At 35.7% G+C, this 16,376-nt stretch overlaps 1 protein-coding gene across 1 annotated transcript in view; it reads left to right on the forward strand.

Moving 5' to 3' along the window:
• Positions 1-542: 542 nt before the first annotated feature.
• The window catches only part of LOC143903136 (nose resistant to fluoxetine protein 6), a 28,979-nt gene continuing 13,145 nt past the window's right edge, over positions 543-16,376 (forward strand). Inside the window, exons 1-3 of the mRNA XM_077416563.1 lie at positions 543-1,851; positions 5,149-5,345; positions 13,420-13,628. Coding sequence (XP_077272689.1) covers positions 1,395-1,851; positions 5,149-5,345; positions 13,420-13,628 — 863 coding nt within the window. The 5' untranslated portion in view covers positions 543-1,394. The remainder of the gene's footprint in view (positions 1,852-5,148; positions 5,346-13,419; positions 13,629-16,376) is intronic.

A 16,376-nucleotide genomic window follows, 5' to 3' on the forward strand; every position in this document is an offset into this window, starting at 1 on the left:
GGGACGACATAAAAGTGTCAACTGAGGATTTAATATGTGAAAAAGAAAATTATGTTACCTATATCTGTGTAATCGAAGTAGAGCATGTCCGACGATATGGGTGCACTTTTCCGTAAAATTACAATGATATTACAACTGTAAAATGTTGCTTTCGTTAAAAATTTCATTAGAAATTCAAAGAACAATTTGTATCAAAGTGTTTTTATAATAAAATATAAGATAACAAATATTAATAGCGGGACAATAGTTGATACTCAAATATTTTGTTATTATATGTTAATAATATTAACATGATTATTAATAATAATTAATAATAAATATTAATTACGGGACAATAGTAATATCCAAACATTTTGTTAACAACTTAATAACATTAACACGATTCGATCCGACACGTCTTCCGCCGAACAGTGGAAAAACCGGCTAAGCCACGACATTTCTTCGCGACCTGGAGAAGGAAATGCGTTTACGGCGGTAAAGTGCATCGTCGTAAGAGAAAGGGGAACCCACCAACCGCGGGTGAACGTTGCCGCAAACTTTACTCGCTTCATTCAGTGCGTGATCCTTAGTCTGTCATATGTGCGGGCACCTTCCTCATTACTCGCAGGAGGAATTTCCTGTAATTTTTCTCCGTGTGTTCGCTAAAAAAAGTGAAAAAAAAGCTGTGCGCGGATCGCGAAGTGCTGAAATCGGGTCAGACTCTTCTCGTACGATTCGCGTTAATTTTTTTTTTCAAAAACTTAATCAGTGAAACTTAAAAAAAAATTCAAGATTGACAAATATATTTTAACATCGGAATTTATCGAAAGTGAAAAAGTTTTATACACAGAGTATAATTATTACTTTATTAAAATATTATAAAAATTTTAATAATGGTATCTTTTTATAAAAAGTTCATTATTATAATTATTATTACTATTAATTAAACAATTGATGAGTATTCCACGCAACTGAAGCAACGACCGTCCCTACTAATCATTATACTGATTGATTACGACATAATCAATGTGGCGCCGAGATTAGTGGATGTAAATCATTGCCAGTCAGTAGCGAATTCGCACGTGCTTGTTCGCCAAAATCGGCGCTTTATGCACGATTAAGCGTAATTCCCCGAATTCTGAACACCGAATCGGCATTTCCCGCATTCACGTATCTCTTCAGGCATGCTCGAGAATCCAGCCGAATAAACACAACTCATTACAACGGCATTACAACGACTTCCTAAGAGAAATTTCATCGGAAGCTAAGATGACGGGATCTGGAGATCTTAATGACGGAAATCGATGAACTCGATCTCCCTCGTTAGACGAAAGAAAAAAAGAATCTAGTCCATCATTTCCCAAAGCGCGAGTAAATTTCTGCGAGGTGGATCTTTAAAAATAAATAAAGGCAGCATGGCACGGCCGTTGAGTTACCTTCTCGTAATCGTATGCGTCGCATACGAAGTGATCGCGGAAAAAGAATCGAACATCCTCAAGCTGAGCAAACCGCAGAAGGTCGCCTCGAATGAGACTAAAGCGACAAACGACTTTAACGTAACAGAATACACAACCGAGAGGAATGAATCCGGAAAGCAGTCGTCTTTGATTGCCTTCAGCAAGAATAATCCGGAGTTGGACTGGAAAAATTACTTAAAGATGTTCGACGGAAACGAAGAGGAGCACGAGGATCTCGACGTCGATTTTATGAAGGAGAAACTTGAAAGAACGGCTAATAGTATACAGTGGCTCGCCGATCTTTACGACCCTCTCAGGTGGGCCAGAGTGCCCGGAAAACTTCAGGACAAATGTCGACGGGACATGGAAAGATTTCTCAGTGCACTGAGGGATGGAAAACTCTGGGCGGCGAAAAGTAAGTAACTGGTTAATTAAAATGTAGTCAAAACCCCTTTAATAAGACTCCTCGAAAATAGAATGTTTTTACATTGATTGATTTTTGTAATTAGAGAATACAACAACATATATATAGTTTATAAATCTTAACAGTTATCTATTTAAAAAATAATTTAAGTTATTTTTTTAATTTTTATTTCGGATAAAAATTTTGATAAAAACGCTGACTTGTTATTTTAAAAGTGACTGGAGAAAAGAGAGAGAGAAAAAGAGAGAGAGAGAGAAAGAGAGAGAGAGAATAGAAAGCATGATTACGAAATATAAATAATATAATATAATTGAAAGTAAAAGAATCCATTGGGTGACAAATTTTGACTTTTGGTAACAAAAGTCAACTGCTATACATACATAAAGAAAACATATTCTTAGATTAATAGGATTAGAAGGATAGGACTAGTTTAGATGCGCAATTGTTATGATTATCGACAAATCACCAAAGGTTTCATCATTTTATGAAACTCTTACAATATCGACATGATCGAAGAGCTTTGACCTAGTTTGCAGTTTTGATTTAATAAACTTTCTGACACCCTCGTAACAACCCTCGAGTCTTTGCTTCTACATGCTTCCTGCGAATACTGCATTACGGAAATGAAATTTGGCCGCTACTATTTTGAAGATGACACTCGGCAACAGATTCAGAAGAGAATCAACAGTGAAGTCGTGCAAAAACGAATCGCGCTGAAGTATTAACATAAATTCAGAACGGAACTACTTGAGTTTGAAATGTAATGAGAGCGAGAGAGAAAGGGAGATAAAAAGTGCAATTGTTTCCACGAGACAAAATTTGTTCAAAAGAATTTTTCGTACTAATCAAAAATGTTATTTTGTTTTCTCTACCAGTACACATCACGCATTATTTGTCTACTCTTTTTACTTTAATACTACATTACATATTTTCCAATAATTTATTTACAGGATTAGATATTTTGTTTACAGAATAGAGCTATAAACAAGTTTCTTCACGCTTCTGATAAATTAAGATAAATATGTGTGTGTGTGTGTGTGTGTTACGCTCTTATAATTTAAGTATAGAATAAACTATATATAAAAATGTACACTGTAAAAATATTTATTACGTATACTGGTTAGAGTCTCCAATATTCCGATATATAATCTCGACCGAGTAAACGCTCTCGACATATTCAGGCAAATTTTTCCTCGGTTATAAAAACCCGCGGTTCGATATCTGTATTGTAAAATATTATTACGCGTTTCTATACGTATAACAGCACACTGCATAATTAAATTAAAGTAAAAGAATGAGAAGTACGATATTATTTTACATAAGCGAACATAATCATAATCAATCACAATTAACTAATAACGTCGCCGCGGTCTACGGTATCATTATCGGGGGCCGTCCGTCCGCGATTTAGAAAGTGAGAAAGGCTTGGGAAGCTGAAACAGCCGGGCCTGATGAAAGCATGCAGCTACAGCGCGATGCAGCGCGGGCTGCAAAGTCACATTCGCGCCGCGCGGATTTACAATGATTTCCGGTCTACGAGTTACGTCCGCATTATCGATATCCGCGGCAATAACGTCGACGGATGCGTCGATGGCCAATTGGCCGCGCCGTCCTATTTCGCGAAACTTGCGAAACAGCAATCACCGCAGCCGCGCGACACCCAAATGGCGGGAGCATCTTCCGGCGCGCCGCGCCGCGATCCGCGCGTATGTACATGATAGCGGCTCTTAAACGAGCCGAGGCGCGCGTCCGTAATTATACACTTAGAAAGCGACGCTAATTGTCGGAAGCAATTTTTTTATCCTTGACTCTATTAGTGACTCGCTTATACCCTCGGTAGGAAAACGATGCCATTTATGTATATATACATAGAGAAATTTTTAAAACGTAATTTAGTTTTTAGAACGATCGAATGCAACTTTGCAGCCGCGCACGCCATGCGCGTGTCTGTCGACCGCGAAAAGGACGTAGAATATATATTATACATTTAAATCGGGGGGGGGGGGGAGGAGTCAGAGTCAGACAGTTTTACGCGCCGACGGAAATAACTGCGTTAAGCAACGCGATCGCGAAATATACGACGAGACTAAACGAAACTTGGGCAATTATCAAGTTACCGCGCGGCGAGGCAATAAAAAGTTGCATCGGCAATTTCGTGTCTCCATTGTTGCGGAGATTATTTCCAAATGCTATGCGGAAAAAGGACTCTTGCATTAGGCAATCTCTTTCGGTGTTTTGATCTCGCGGCTGTCACAACGCGCCACAAACGAGTCATTATTCTTAAAGCCAGATTACCCATCAATCAGCCGGACTCCGGGTTACACCATTGTCGAGAATTCCACCGCCGAAATGCGGCAATAACTTTACGGCCCCAAAAACAATTCTGCAGTGATTTTATGGGCTCCTTCTGTCTACGCAATATATCATGAATATAGAAATTGAAATTACGACGTCCGACAATTTGACTTAACTTAAACTTTCGCTGCAGAGAAGTCTCACATATCGTCTTAGAACGCGTGAACGAGCCGGAGAAATTATTATCGTCTGCGCGCGGTTGAAAGTATGCGGTATGTTTTATTTCTATACGTTCCGTTTATATATGTTACGGCCTCTTAAAATTTCCACGGAGTTCATTTGCGTAATACCGATACTTCCAGATTATCGCACAAAATTGATCACTTTCGCGATAACGGAGCGGCGCGTTACATGTTCTTACCGGTGCACGGCACGGTGGCGATCGGTTTGACGCGCGAACATATGTGCATTGCACAAATGCACATGCAGCCCGACTGTACTTTCTACTCTCGTGGTCAACACGAGTCGCTTTACGTAACTGACAATGAACCTTCCACCGACAACCATGTAATCAAGCCCCTCGGGGAACTCGAGATAAACAAAATTTTATTGCGCTCCCGGCGCAGACGGTGACAGAGACGTTCGAAGAGAAAGACGGCGGGGGGGGGGGAGAAAAAAGTTATGAAGCAACCGAGGCGCAGCATCCGGGTAGCTACCGGAGAGATCTCGAGAATAATTTTTTTTCCCCCGAAAAAGAAAAAGTCGCGCGCGTATCACCCGTGCGATATTTCTGTGCGAATTTGTCGCACGTCGTCATGCATTTCTACGATGTCAGAAGTGCTCCTCTTTCTCGTCTCTCTCTCTCTCCCCCCCTCCTTCGTAAAAGACACGCGATAAAAGTCATATACGAAAGCGGCATGGTTATCTCGCTCGTTCCGCCCCGATGACCGACAAATTATATTTTTCATCGTTTCGTCCGGCTTTTCTTTTCAGTGTCGGACGCAAGTGGCCGTTACTCCTCGCAATTTCACTTTGGTAATGGCTTCTGGCTGGGCTCGATCACCCTCTGCAGGGAGCTCAATATCACCGACAGAAAAACTATAATGAGCGTCGAGGAGCAACCACCTTTTTCCCTAAGATTTCATGTCGCAAGATTTTACCTAAATCTCCCGACGGAGGTCGACTTTTCGGTAAGTCATTGACTTACAGTATTGCCATGTTATAACTTAGATTTTGCACAAAAATTAAGTAATTAGTCATTAACTAATAATGAATTTTATTTATTCAATATTTTATTTATATATATATAATTAGCTAAAATAAATTTGAAAAGTATATCTTTTTATGTACATTTTTCAATGTATATCTATAATAATAAATATGTATGTTTTTTTTTATACTTGATGAAATCAATTACATGAATAAAATAATGTTATATTAGCAGCATTTTAACTGGAAATAATCATGTTAATTCAATAGCAGTATTAATGAAATAAATACTTGTTTTATTAAAACAAAGGCACGACGTAATGAATTAACAAGATTATTTCCAATTAGACTAATGATATTAATACAACATTATTTTTCTCATGCATGCACAATTAAAGATACCTACATTAATTTACAAATATTTTTGTAAATTTGATTTTTAGTTATTTTTATTAAGTAATATCTTAATATCTAATAGTAAGAGTAATATATAATCTTTTAATTATTTTTATTAATTATATAGCTTGTTATGATCTTATCTATTACTACGTTTACGCGAGCGTTACTTTTGTAGTAAACTTACGATAATTCTTTCGAGTAAACGGGATCTTTTTTCGCGTAAACGGAATTTTTTAGTAACTTACAATAATTTACTCCGCGTAAACGAGTGAACTATTGTAAGTTACTACAGAAGTAACGCTCGCGTAAACGTAGTAACTGCTGTCGCAGATTATTACATTATTCATAATGGATTGCAACGAAGCGGGTAATATTACAATATGCAACACATTTTGTGGATTAGTGTATTTCCTATTCGACACGGTTTCATCATTTCGCACTTGTATTCCACGATTGTGCATAAACTACGCTGCACAGGAATTAATTAAGCACGCATCGATACCTCGCTCAAGCTGACGAAATCGTTATGAAACATTGTATGTTTCTATGGTATATCCCTCGAATTATTTATCTATTAATATCTGTATGTTGTTAAATAACTATTGTTTATCATAAATAATCCACGTTTAATCACGATAACAGAGATGCAAGATATCACAATACTAACATTTTTAAATTATTGTTCTATAAATTTATAATTTATAATTTATAATTTACAATTTATATCATAAAAAATTCCATTTTAAAATATCAGTCTGTCACGAAATGTTTGTTAAATCTGCATTTCATTTATCATTTTCTTTCAAATGATATATAAAATCGAATTGTCGATAAACAAGGATAAGCTATGAAGGATTAAATTGATACATTCAAGATTAAATATAAATAATATTCGGTAGCGCGGTTTTTCAATGAAATCAACAGAGATATGTATATAACTGTGGAATACTTTCACTATATATCCTTCTTTAATTATGCTTTAATCCACGTATCGAAACGATCTGTAACGGTCTTGTTTTTCTAAATTTTCTAATGCTCCAATTTATATGTATATGTGCTGCATATTGAAAAATCTGTACAAATTGATCTTCCTTTTGCACATCGGTTACGTACTATTTGATCGGGGAAAAATACAGGAAGACTAAATGCTGACTTTAACTTTTAATTACGAAGTATTTGAAAAGAAAAGATAATAAAAAGAACGTACTTAAATATTGAGAGACAATGTTATACCCTATATTTTATAAATAGGTACTCATTTAATTTTATTACACATAAATTTCAACATATAAACTGTTTTCCAATCTTCGTGATCTACGAAAAATAAACACCAAGATAAACACCATAAAGTTTATTAAAAATACAATTATGAGACACACAATATATGCTGGAAATAGAAACAACTCAAAATAGGGTACATGAGGTTGGTAAAGATATCCTCTTTTAACGATTAAGAAAGCCCATGGGGTTTCACGAACTACAGGGTGGAGTAATGCGGTCAACATCTCGCATGACCGATTTACTCTCGGAAAAAGATCTTGTTACTCATTAAACAGACGACTGAGGCTCCGTCAGAGGTATTCTAGAGGTAGACCAGTTGGGAAAAATTGGCGGTATATAATGAACATGAATTTTCAAAGGGCGGAATTAGGAATATCACAAGGAAGAAACAACCGATTAAAGAATTACAATAATGGTTAGCAACAAATATCTCTAATTTAGGAATAAAATTAGACACAATATCACATGATGACAGAAATTCGTTCTTAGTACATATCTTTTTTGCTGTATAATCAATAACGGAAGACACCTCTTGCGAAATTTCGAAATCCTCGGTTACAACTATGAACTGCCACGCTACTTTTTATAACACAGTTCTGACTGAAATAAAACAAAAAATCGTCTAAAACAGCGTTGTTCAACAGCTTCCACTGCTCACTGACAGAATATGTAACTGCAATTTCAACATCGTATACGGAAACAAGAGCGATAGGCACGCAGTGTTCCCCTATTAATATATAATTCTTCATGCGGTGTTCTTTGCGAAAATTATCTTTTCAAACTTCTATCTAAACATAGTGTTTGACAAAAAGTGTGTAAACAACAATAATATATTTATTGAGAAACTTCTTTCTTAATCATTTCATCATTATTACTTTTTATCACGCTTACTCTACTTATGAGTTACTTCTTATTATCTTTTTATTTATCCTTCCGAATTTTATCTCTTAGGCGATTAATATTTAATATATCTCATAATTAATACTTTAATAAAACATGCAAATAAATGTGCAAATAAACGACGCGCATTACGAACTTTATTTTATAAGCTCTGCGTGCACATAAGCGCATTAAATCGACAAAAAGATTCCATATAATTGCATATATTCCAGGATTATAAGTACTATATAGCATTAATCTCTTCTAGTTCATCCACTTTAAAGCAAGATCTGCGGGGTATTGTCTTTATCTGTGATACTTTCGTACTTTCAACTTGAATTTTTAGTTATTCATATCTCTTATACATAGAGTAATATAATTTTCACAAATCTATTACATCATATATTGAAATAAAAGATAATTTGGGACTCACCAATACGAAGCGCAGCAGCAGAATTGTCGTAACTACGTTGACCTGGAACACGCAAATATAGCCAAATTATAATAACGTTCAAAATAACAAACTTTAAAAAGTAATTGTTGCACGTATTGAATTTTTTATCTTATCTTATTTATTTTGTCGCATAATAATAAAATACAATGAATTATATAATTTCTAAAAGACAAATAGCTTATAAAGATTTAATTATCTCACCTAAGTTGTTCGCCTAAGCCCGATACTTTCTCCTCTTCTCAGATTTGTTAGTTACACTCACACAATGATCATTCACAAAACCGATTAATTATTATTAGATTGTTAGGCTTGTTTTGTGCAAAGCAAAGAGTAGTGTGGTGAATGGAACAACAATACGAGCTGAATAAAAAGATGTTATCTTAATAAATTAGTTTATTCACACGATATAATCATAAAAATTAAGAAAAAATAAGAAGTAAACGTTTCGGCTAGCCTCACTTTGACCTTAGACCCACATTTCCAAACTCTCTTTTTGTTTCTTTCATATATGATTTGACATATGTTACGTAAGATCAACAATAATACTCGCCGTTTTGATATTTAGTATAATTATTACTTAAATTAAATTGTATTCGTACTGAAGAAGACTAAGTAAAGCTGCAACATTTACTTTTTATTTTTTCTTAATTTTTATATTTATGTCGTGTAAATAAACTAATTTATTAAGATAACATCTTTTTATTTAACTCGTATTGTTGACCCATTTATCACACTGCCGATTAATTATTAGAATATGATTGCACAACGCTTCGCAAAGCACCTCCGTTTTCGAAACACATGAAATATTATTAATAAACCATATGTTACGACTTTCCGATTTTCTTTTCTAATATATGTATCCTGTGTTAAGAGAAAGTACCACAATTTAGATTCGTACCTTAAATGAATCGCAGTCGTGCAAAATATCTTCTATGAAAAAGAAATGTCACGTTGTGTTGATATGCGAATCATTTCTCATTACGAATTATAAGAGTTTATTAACCGCGCGGATTAATATAAGCGTTGTTTGTTATACCTATAAACGTGTAAGAAATGATAATTTTTTACGAAGGCATTTGCAATTGCGTCTAGAAGGATAAAAACCCAACGACACGCGGAGCAACCATCACCGCTTTCAAATTTCGAGATACGAATGATAATGCGGCGAGCTTGCGTAAACAATAGCGAGCGGCACGCAGGTAGCACATTAAAACAAATGGAAAGGCCACGCCAACCAAATGTTATTGACCCGATAGATTTAATACCTCATAAAATTCACATCCAATATTCACGTTAAGTATAGCGTTTACACATGCAATGATTAGTGGCACCAATAACTGACGCATTCAATGGCACTAGAAACCGCGCGTTGCTATTAAACTAGCAAACTCACAAGTGTTTACACAGTGATGCTATTGGCGTATAATATGGAAAATATTTAACATTTATCAATTAAACACACAGTAAATGACAGCAAACATTATAACCAATTTTACGCTTAGGCCTGACACTAGTACTGCTAAAAGTTAAAATATCTTAACGCCACATTACTAGCGCCAGTTTGTATCAAGTGTTTACACTTGCATCATTTTTACTGGCGCTAGTCGATTGGCGCCACTAATCATTGCGTGTGTAAACTCGATCTGCTTTATAGGTTCACGTTTCTGGTATTTCGAATTGACAATGAATACAAACGATGGATATATATTGTGACTTTCTCTGTGGGATTATTCAATGCGACTGTTCATGTGTGACGTACGCTACGCCTCTCTCTCCCTCTCTCTGTCTCTCTTTCAAATGATAGATTACATTGCTGATAGACGGATAACTCGAAACGTGATACGAATATAGATTAGTCGAATTAATTTAATGTAAATGCGTCGATAAATGGTCGCTATCTGGTCGAATACCGGTTGATATTTTTTGTCATCGACTTCATCATAATTGTTTTTATATTAATTGAGCAATTGTAAATATTTCTATTAGATTTTTATTATCTTTTTGCAAATTTTCTACATCGAATACACAATAATGCATGTACTCTGGCTGTACTGAAAATCTATATTTTTCTATATTTTACGTCACGTATACTATAGAGATTTTCAGTACTGACAGTTGCTGACAGTAAATATCGGAATGCAGCCTATGCTTTTTCGATTTTCCGTCAATTTGATATAGAGAGAACTGGCCAGAAAGACAATAGATATCTTATAGACAATCTTATAGATACAAATCGACATCGACTACAATTTGATTAATCATTTCCGGTTCGTAAGGGTTGATAATACAACGACACACGAAGCGGATCTCGCTGCTGCTTGTCTGCTCTCGGTGCGTGCAAGTGATGATAACGCGGCGATCTTGTGTACAGAGCGTTACAGGCGTGTATACGCCCTGCATACCAAAATAACAAACGCCGTACGTTACGTTACGCGCTAAAGCAACAGACGCCTCGCGCCAAAATAGCGACTAACTTTTAACTGCACGGGCAGGGTTTGGCTGGACCCCAAGCGCTAATTGTCTCATACGTATTTTCTCAGTTATATGCGATATATCAGTTATGTGTTTTATTATTACGTATGCCTAAAACTTGCATGTTACATTACTTTTAGAGAAAACAAAAAAACTTGTGAAGATCCCTGATGCAGACTCCACCCATAACTATATGAAAAATAACGCGTGTATTTAGGGGTTAAATCTAACGTTTACAAAGAATAAAGTTACTTATCGATCAAAAAAATACTTATGCAAATTAATTTATTATTTTTAAAAATATTATCAAGCTACAAAGATTCAACCTGACCGAAAAAGCACTTCTCTATATTTACTTATGGTAATTCATTACTTTGTTACTTTGCGCCAAATTTTTACATCTTTTAAGAGAAATGAGATTATCATGTACATTATCATGAATTTTTCTTTTGATCTTTTATACATCAAGAAAGTAAAACTCAACTGCTATGAAAAATGTATTAACTAACAACAAGTAGCTTTCCTTTCTTTGAGATTTATTATTTCACTTCACTCAACAAAAAGTTTGAAATAAGAGAAATGTAATAACAAGACAAGATTTTTATTTTCCAATTACAAAACAAGAAAAAATTTCATTCTTCAAAGTTAGATTTAACATTGTAAATTCTCTTTAAGTCAAATAATTATTCCAACATTTATTTACAAATAAAAATTAAATAATCTGTACGTAACATTAAACTTTTCTATTAGTATATTAGTTAAATAACTGCTTAATTTTTAGGAATTATAAATTATTGTTTGTTAATATGTACATAAACGATATAATTATTTCCTAAATGATGCTTAAAATGCTTTAATTCGAATGTATCTACCGCTTTAAATATTTCGTCGATTCAAATGTACTTTATCTATTTTCAAATTAAGCGTAGAGAAAAACACAAACTGTCAGATTAAACAATTCAATAGCAAACTTATACGTCGTTAAAATAGCTGTTGTTTATTAACAATTAATTTGAAATCTAAAGAATAATAATGTATTGTTTGCAGATTAGAAACCAAAATACAAAATCATCGATATACGGTGAAAACCAATGTCTATCCGTAATAAAAATTGAACAAAATTTTAATTTAAAAAATTTTGTATTTTATCGAAAGTAATAGAAAATATTGCGTAGATCGGTAACAGTTTTGTTAAGTCGGAGGTCTAGTAGCAGCTGGCAAACCTGCAGTTTAACTTTCAATAGGAAAAGTAAGTTTCGGCATTTGCGCTAATAAGATTATTCGGTGACTTAAATCCCAAAGTTCCTCAAATTCTCCGTTTCAAGTGCTGGGGAATCTGGTGCTTTCTGTCTTGTTATCCTTACGAAGTTGGACGATATCATTAGGTACGTGCTTAATTAATAGAATTTCCCGTCTATAAAGTGATTTTGTGATTTACGGGTTATGATCCGTGCAACTTACCAAGTTATTAATCTTATGACTGCCGGGAAAGTCACTTTTGTGGCTCTGAACAAATCTCGAAATTCTGCGCAATGTGTACGTTATTTATATAAATAAATTTTTGAGAAAAAAAGGACCCTGTTTCAATGAAAAAATGCCGGCAGGCTGAAGGTTAAATAGAAAAAACCCGTCGCATTTTTCGATCTAGAACCAGCTTCTAAATTCAATAAGTTCAGCATTATCGAGCGGAAATCCCCTCCTCTCTCTCTTAATAGTAAGAGCAAAAAATGGAACTGCACGCGGTGCCCTATTGCATGAACCGAATAGAAAAAGTATAAACTGCGTTTTTTTGTCGCCACGTTCTCATTTCCATTGTTGCGCGATCGATAGATCGACGTGACTAAACGAAAATTATAATCTCGAACATTGAGCAAGCTTAAAGGCATTTGCACAATGCCAGGCAACAGGCAATAGAAACAGGGAATAGAAACAGAATTTCCGACGCGTTGGATTTTTCTATTCTTCATTGCCTGTATCTGACCAGTCACATAGTGATTTGATTTTATATGACACTTTTAGTGATTGGTCAGATACAGGCAATAAAGAATAGAAATTCAACGCGTCAGAAATTCTGATGTTCCTATATATTCCCTGTTACCTGGCATTGTACAAGGGCCTTAACCGTCACTATATTTTTGTGCGCAAATACATGGATCCTTTTTAATCCAGTAAAGATTACCGGCCGTTTGAATCCAGTTACAGAAAATTCAAATTCCCGTCACTCTCTTTTTCATGCATAAAAGCAGCGAAGTATGCAATGTACGCGTCACAGAAAACAGAGAAAACGCGCAAAGTTTCCTTGCATTTCTCTATAAATTTCTCTACAAAAAGCGCATTTCTCTATCAATTTTTTTTGTAATAAATTATCAGTGTACCTTTCAATAAATTAGCACCTTTTTTGGGGTGGTGGTTTTTGGGAGGTAGCATTTTTGCAATAAGTAAATAAAGAGACACCGAAATGTGCATGAAGAAAGGTACTCTACCCCGCAAGATTTGTTAATGAAATAATAAGTTTCGTCGAAGGATAGAGAATACTTCGCTCTAACGAGATCATTTCATTTTCTTTCCAGACACGTCAAGTGTTTTTGGGTCTCTGCCTGCCGGGTACATGCGATCGCGCATCCCTGACCTCGATGCTAAGGGCCAGCGCTGATAGAGTCGAACGCGAGGGCAATTTGACCTATCGATCGAGCGGCCCGAAAATTCGCGTTGTTACAGTGAAGCCCGTGCCATCCAGCAATTACTGCGCCTGGCAAGATCCCAAATTTTACGTCCTCTCGTGAGTAATCCTAAAAATCCTCTTACAAACGAACCGTAAATCGCTCCGAAAGCATCGGGCCAGGGAACTCGGTGATATAACCTTTCGCATGATAATATCATTAATTTAATATTATTGGAAAATGCGCGCGCATCGAATCAGCGGAAATATGTAATTGTTAGTTAATTCCATTTCACGAGCGTTGACTGTTGCGATTATATGCACAAATATTATTCACACACGGTACTGTTTAAACACGACGGTTTCTTTTTTGTATTACGCGATGTTTTTTTGCGGCGTTCCATAAGACTGTTTTCGATAATAGAAAAATATTATTCATGCGATTTAAAGTGTGCGAAGCACTTGGGCTATCTAACGGCGTAACTTGGAAAATTTCATTCCGGGACGCAGTGCTCCGATGGAACTTATGAAACTTGCTTGCCGTACTTTCGGTAAACGCAGGCAGGTATCTCCTCCCCCTTATTCGTATCCCTGAATGCCAAAGTTGATATTCCGACGATATCGAAAGAAGAAACGTGGTATCCAAGAAAAATCTGTTTCCTACAAATCGAAATATTTGTTTTCAATTCGAATGTAACTTTGCTTAACTGCATGTATACATACATGCGTTATCTGCAAGAATAATTCGACGATATTAAACTGTATGGCGCATATAAAATATTTTTAAATTACCTAAGGAGATAAACGGAATTTTGCGTAATTAAAAAAAGAAAATATTTTTTTCCCAATTAAAGGACGCGGTATTTCAAATGTGGAATATTCATATATTGCGATATTCGAGATTGAAGTGATCTAAAAGTATTATTTTGTCCGATAAGTAGAACGTTGTGTCCGTTGCATACAACGTTGTAAATTCCATTTTATCAGCTATTACGAAGTAACCGCCCAGCCTTGCGGAATGAATATGTGAGAGATAAAATAGGGTTATATTTCAATGACCCCCGACCGATATTGTTCCGCGTTAAAACGCAATTTTCCGACCGGAGCTGTGCACATAATATTTTACGCTTACGCGCGTTTACTTTAATAAACAAATACGGAGAAACTCGCGTTTACATAAGAGGAGCATGATTCCTTAAGTTTAAGATTCGCGATATGGTCAGGCGGTTGACAGAAATTTTGCAATCATTTATTGTGCAACGCGATGCGACAAGAGATTTCATTTTGAGTAACGAATTAATTTACGACGCGCAGACGAGATAAAAATACCTCGTAATTAGACGCGTGCCGCCATGGCGAGCTTAAAAAATAATTAATTACAAACTCCCTCATAATTCTCGGAGAAAATAAAGCGCGACGGGATCATGCGGCGACAATATATGTATATACTTACCTATAATCTCTTTAAAAAATGTTCGTAAATTAGTAAATATTAAAACGCTATATAGCGTTCAATTCTTTCATTTTCAGTAGCGAGAATCTGGGTTTATCATCTTTAATAATATATCGCGAGTAGAAAATACCTCTTTTCGTAAATTTTTCATATATTTTTTTGCATTTTCGTATATAAGAAATTAATACTGCTGATACTATATGTATTTTACACTGTTGAAAAATTTCTATACTTTTGTGAATAAATCTGCTGGTTAAAGTTTTTGTGTAAAGTAATCAACATATACATGTGTTGATTTAACATATGTCTGTTACGTTAATTAAACTTAACAAATATAAAATGTAAAATTACTAAAATAGTAAAAAAAAATAAGTTAAAGTAACATAATTTACAGAAAAAGAGTGTTGATTTTACTCTATAACAGAAATGGGAATGATTCAACATAAAGTTATGTTAATTGTACACACAATTAACTTCAAATTACGACCAAAATTGCATTTCTTTTCCGTTAAAATATTAACATAGTATCGGTGTTATCATTTAACACATCCATATTGTGTTAAATTAACACAAACATTTGAGTGGACCGTTTGGGGGACATTGATTTATGTTACATTTAACACAAATTTTCCAATTGTGTACGTTTTAGCGACGTAAATGCAGTTATCATAAATTCTCCCAATCGAATTGTGTCTTATAGGAGCGGATTAAAATAGTCAGCTGTATAAACAAATTACACTCCTAAATCTACGAATGGAAATTAGTTTAAGCTCCCGCTGCCTAAGTTAGAAACTGCGTCGAACCGAACCGAAAGACCGAGGAGTACGTACTGTTCTCGTGCACTGGCAATTAGGGCATTCGAAGAGTTCAATCCACGACAGTATTATAGTTATGTCGCTCGATATCCCTGACGTGCGAGTGAAAGCAAGAGTTCGGCAGGGTTGGCTAATTTCGACCGCGGATTGCAGTCGAACTTTGGTTATATTACACCCGAAGTTTCGGAGCCTCGTTAACCGGAACGGAGATAGGCACGTAAGAGCGGATCTCCCCCGTCTTTCGAACTCTCTCGTTTTTCCTGTTTTCTGATCGAAAGTTGTACTTTGTCCGGCGCTGTTTTCTATTCGGCTCGATGGGAACGGTATTATTATCGCCGGCACATATACGCCACGCCGCCAGATTATTAATTACGCGGTCGAGATAGCCGCACGCGCGAAATATGGTTTATGCGCATCTGACGTAGCCGGTTATGTGAGCGCGTAAGCGGTATACACTTGCGAAAAGAACGTGCGGGAAGTATGTTGCACACGTGAACGGTTATAATTGCCAGGAGTGCAAGCGGCAATCGCGCAAGCTCAACGAGTTTGCACCCTGCGTTTACCCGACCGCACACGCTACATTAATGCCATGGCAATGAA

Source organism: Temnothorax americanus, unplaced genomic scaffold (genome assembly GCF_048541705.1).
Source record: "Temnothorax americanus isolate GAGA-0224 unplaced genomic scaffold, ASM4854170v1 Scaffold43, whole genome shotgun sequence".
In the NCBI taxonomy this organism is placed as follows: domain Eukaryota; kingdom Metazoa; phylum Arthropoda; class Insecta; order Hymenoptera; family Formicidae; genus Temnothorax; species Temnothorax americanus.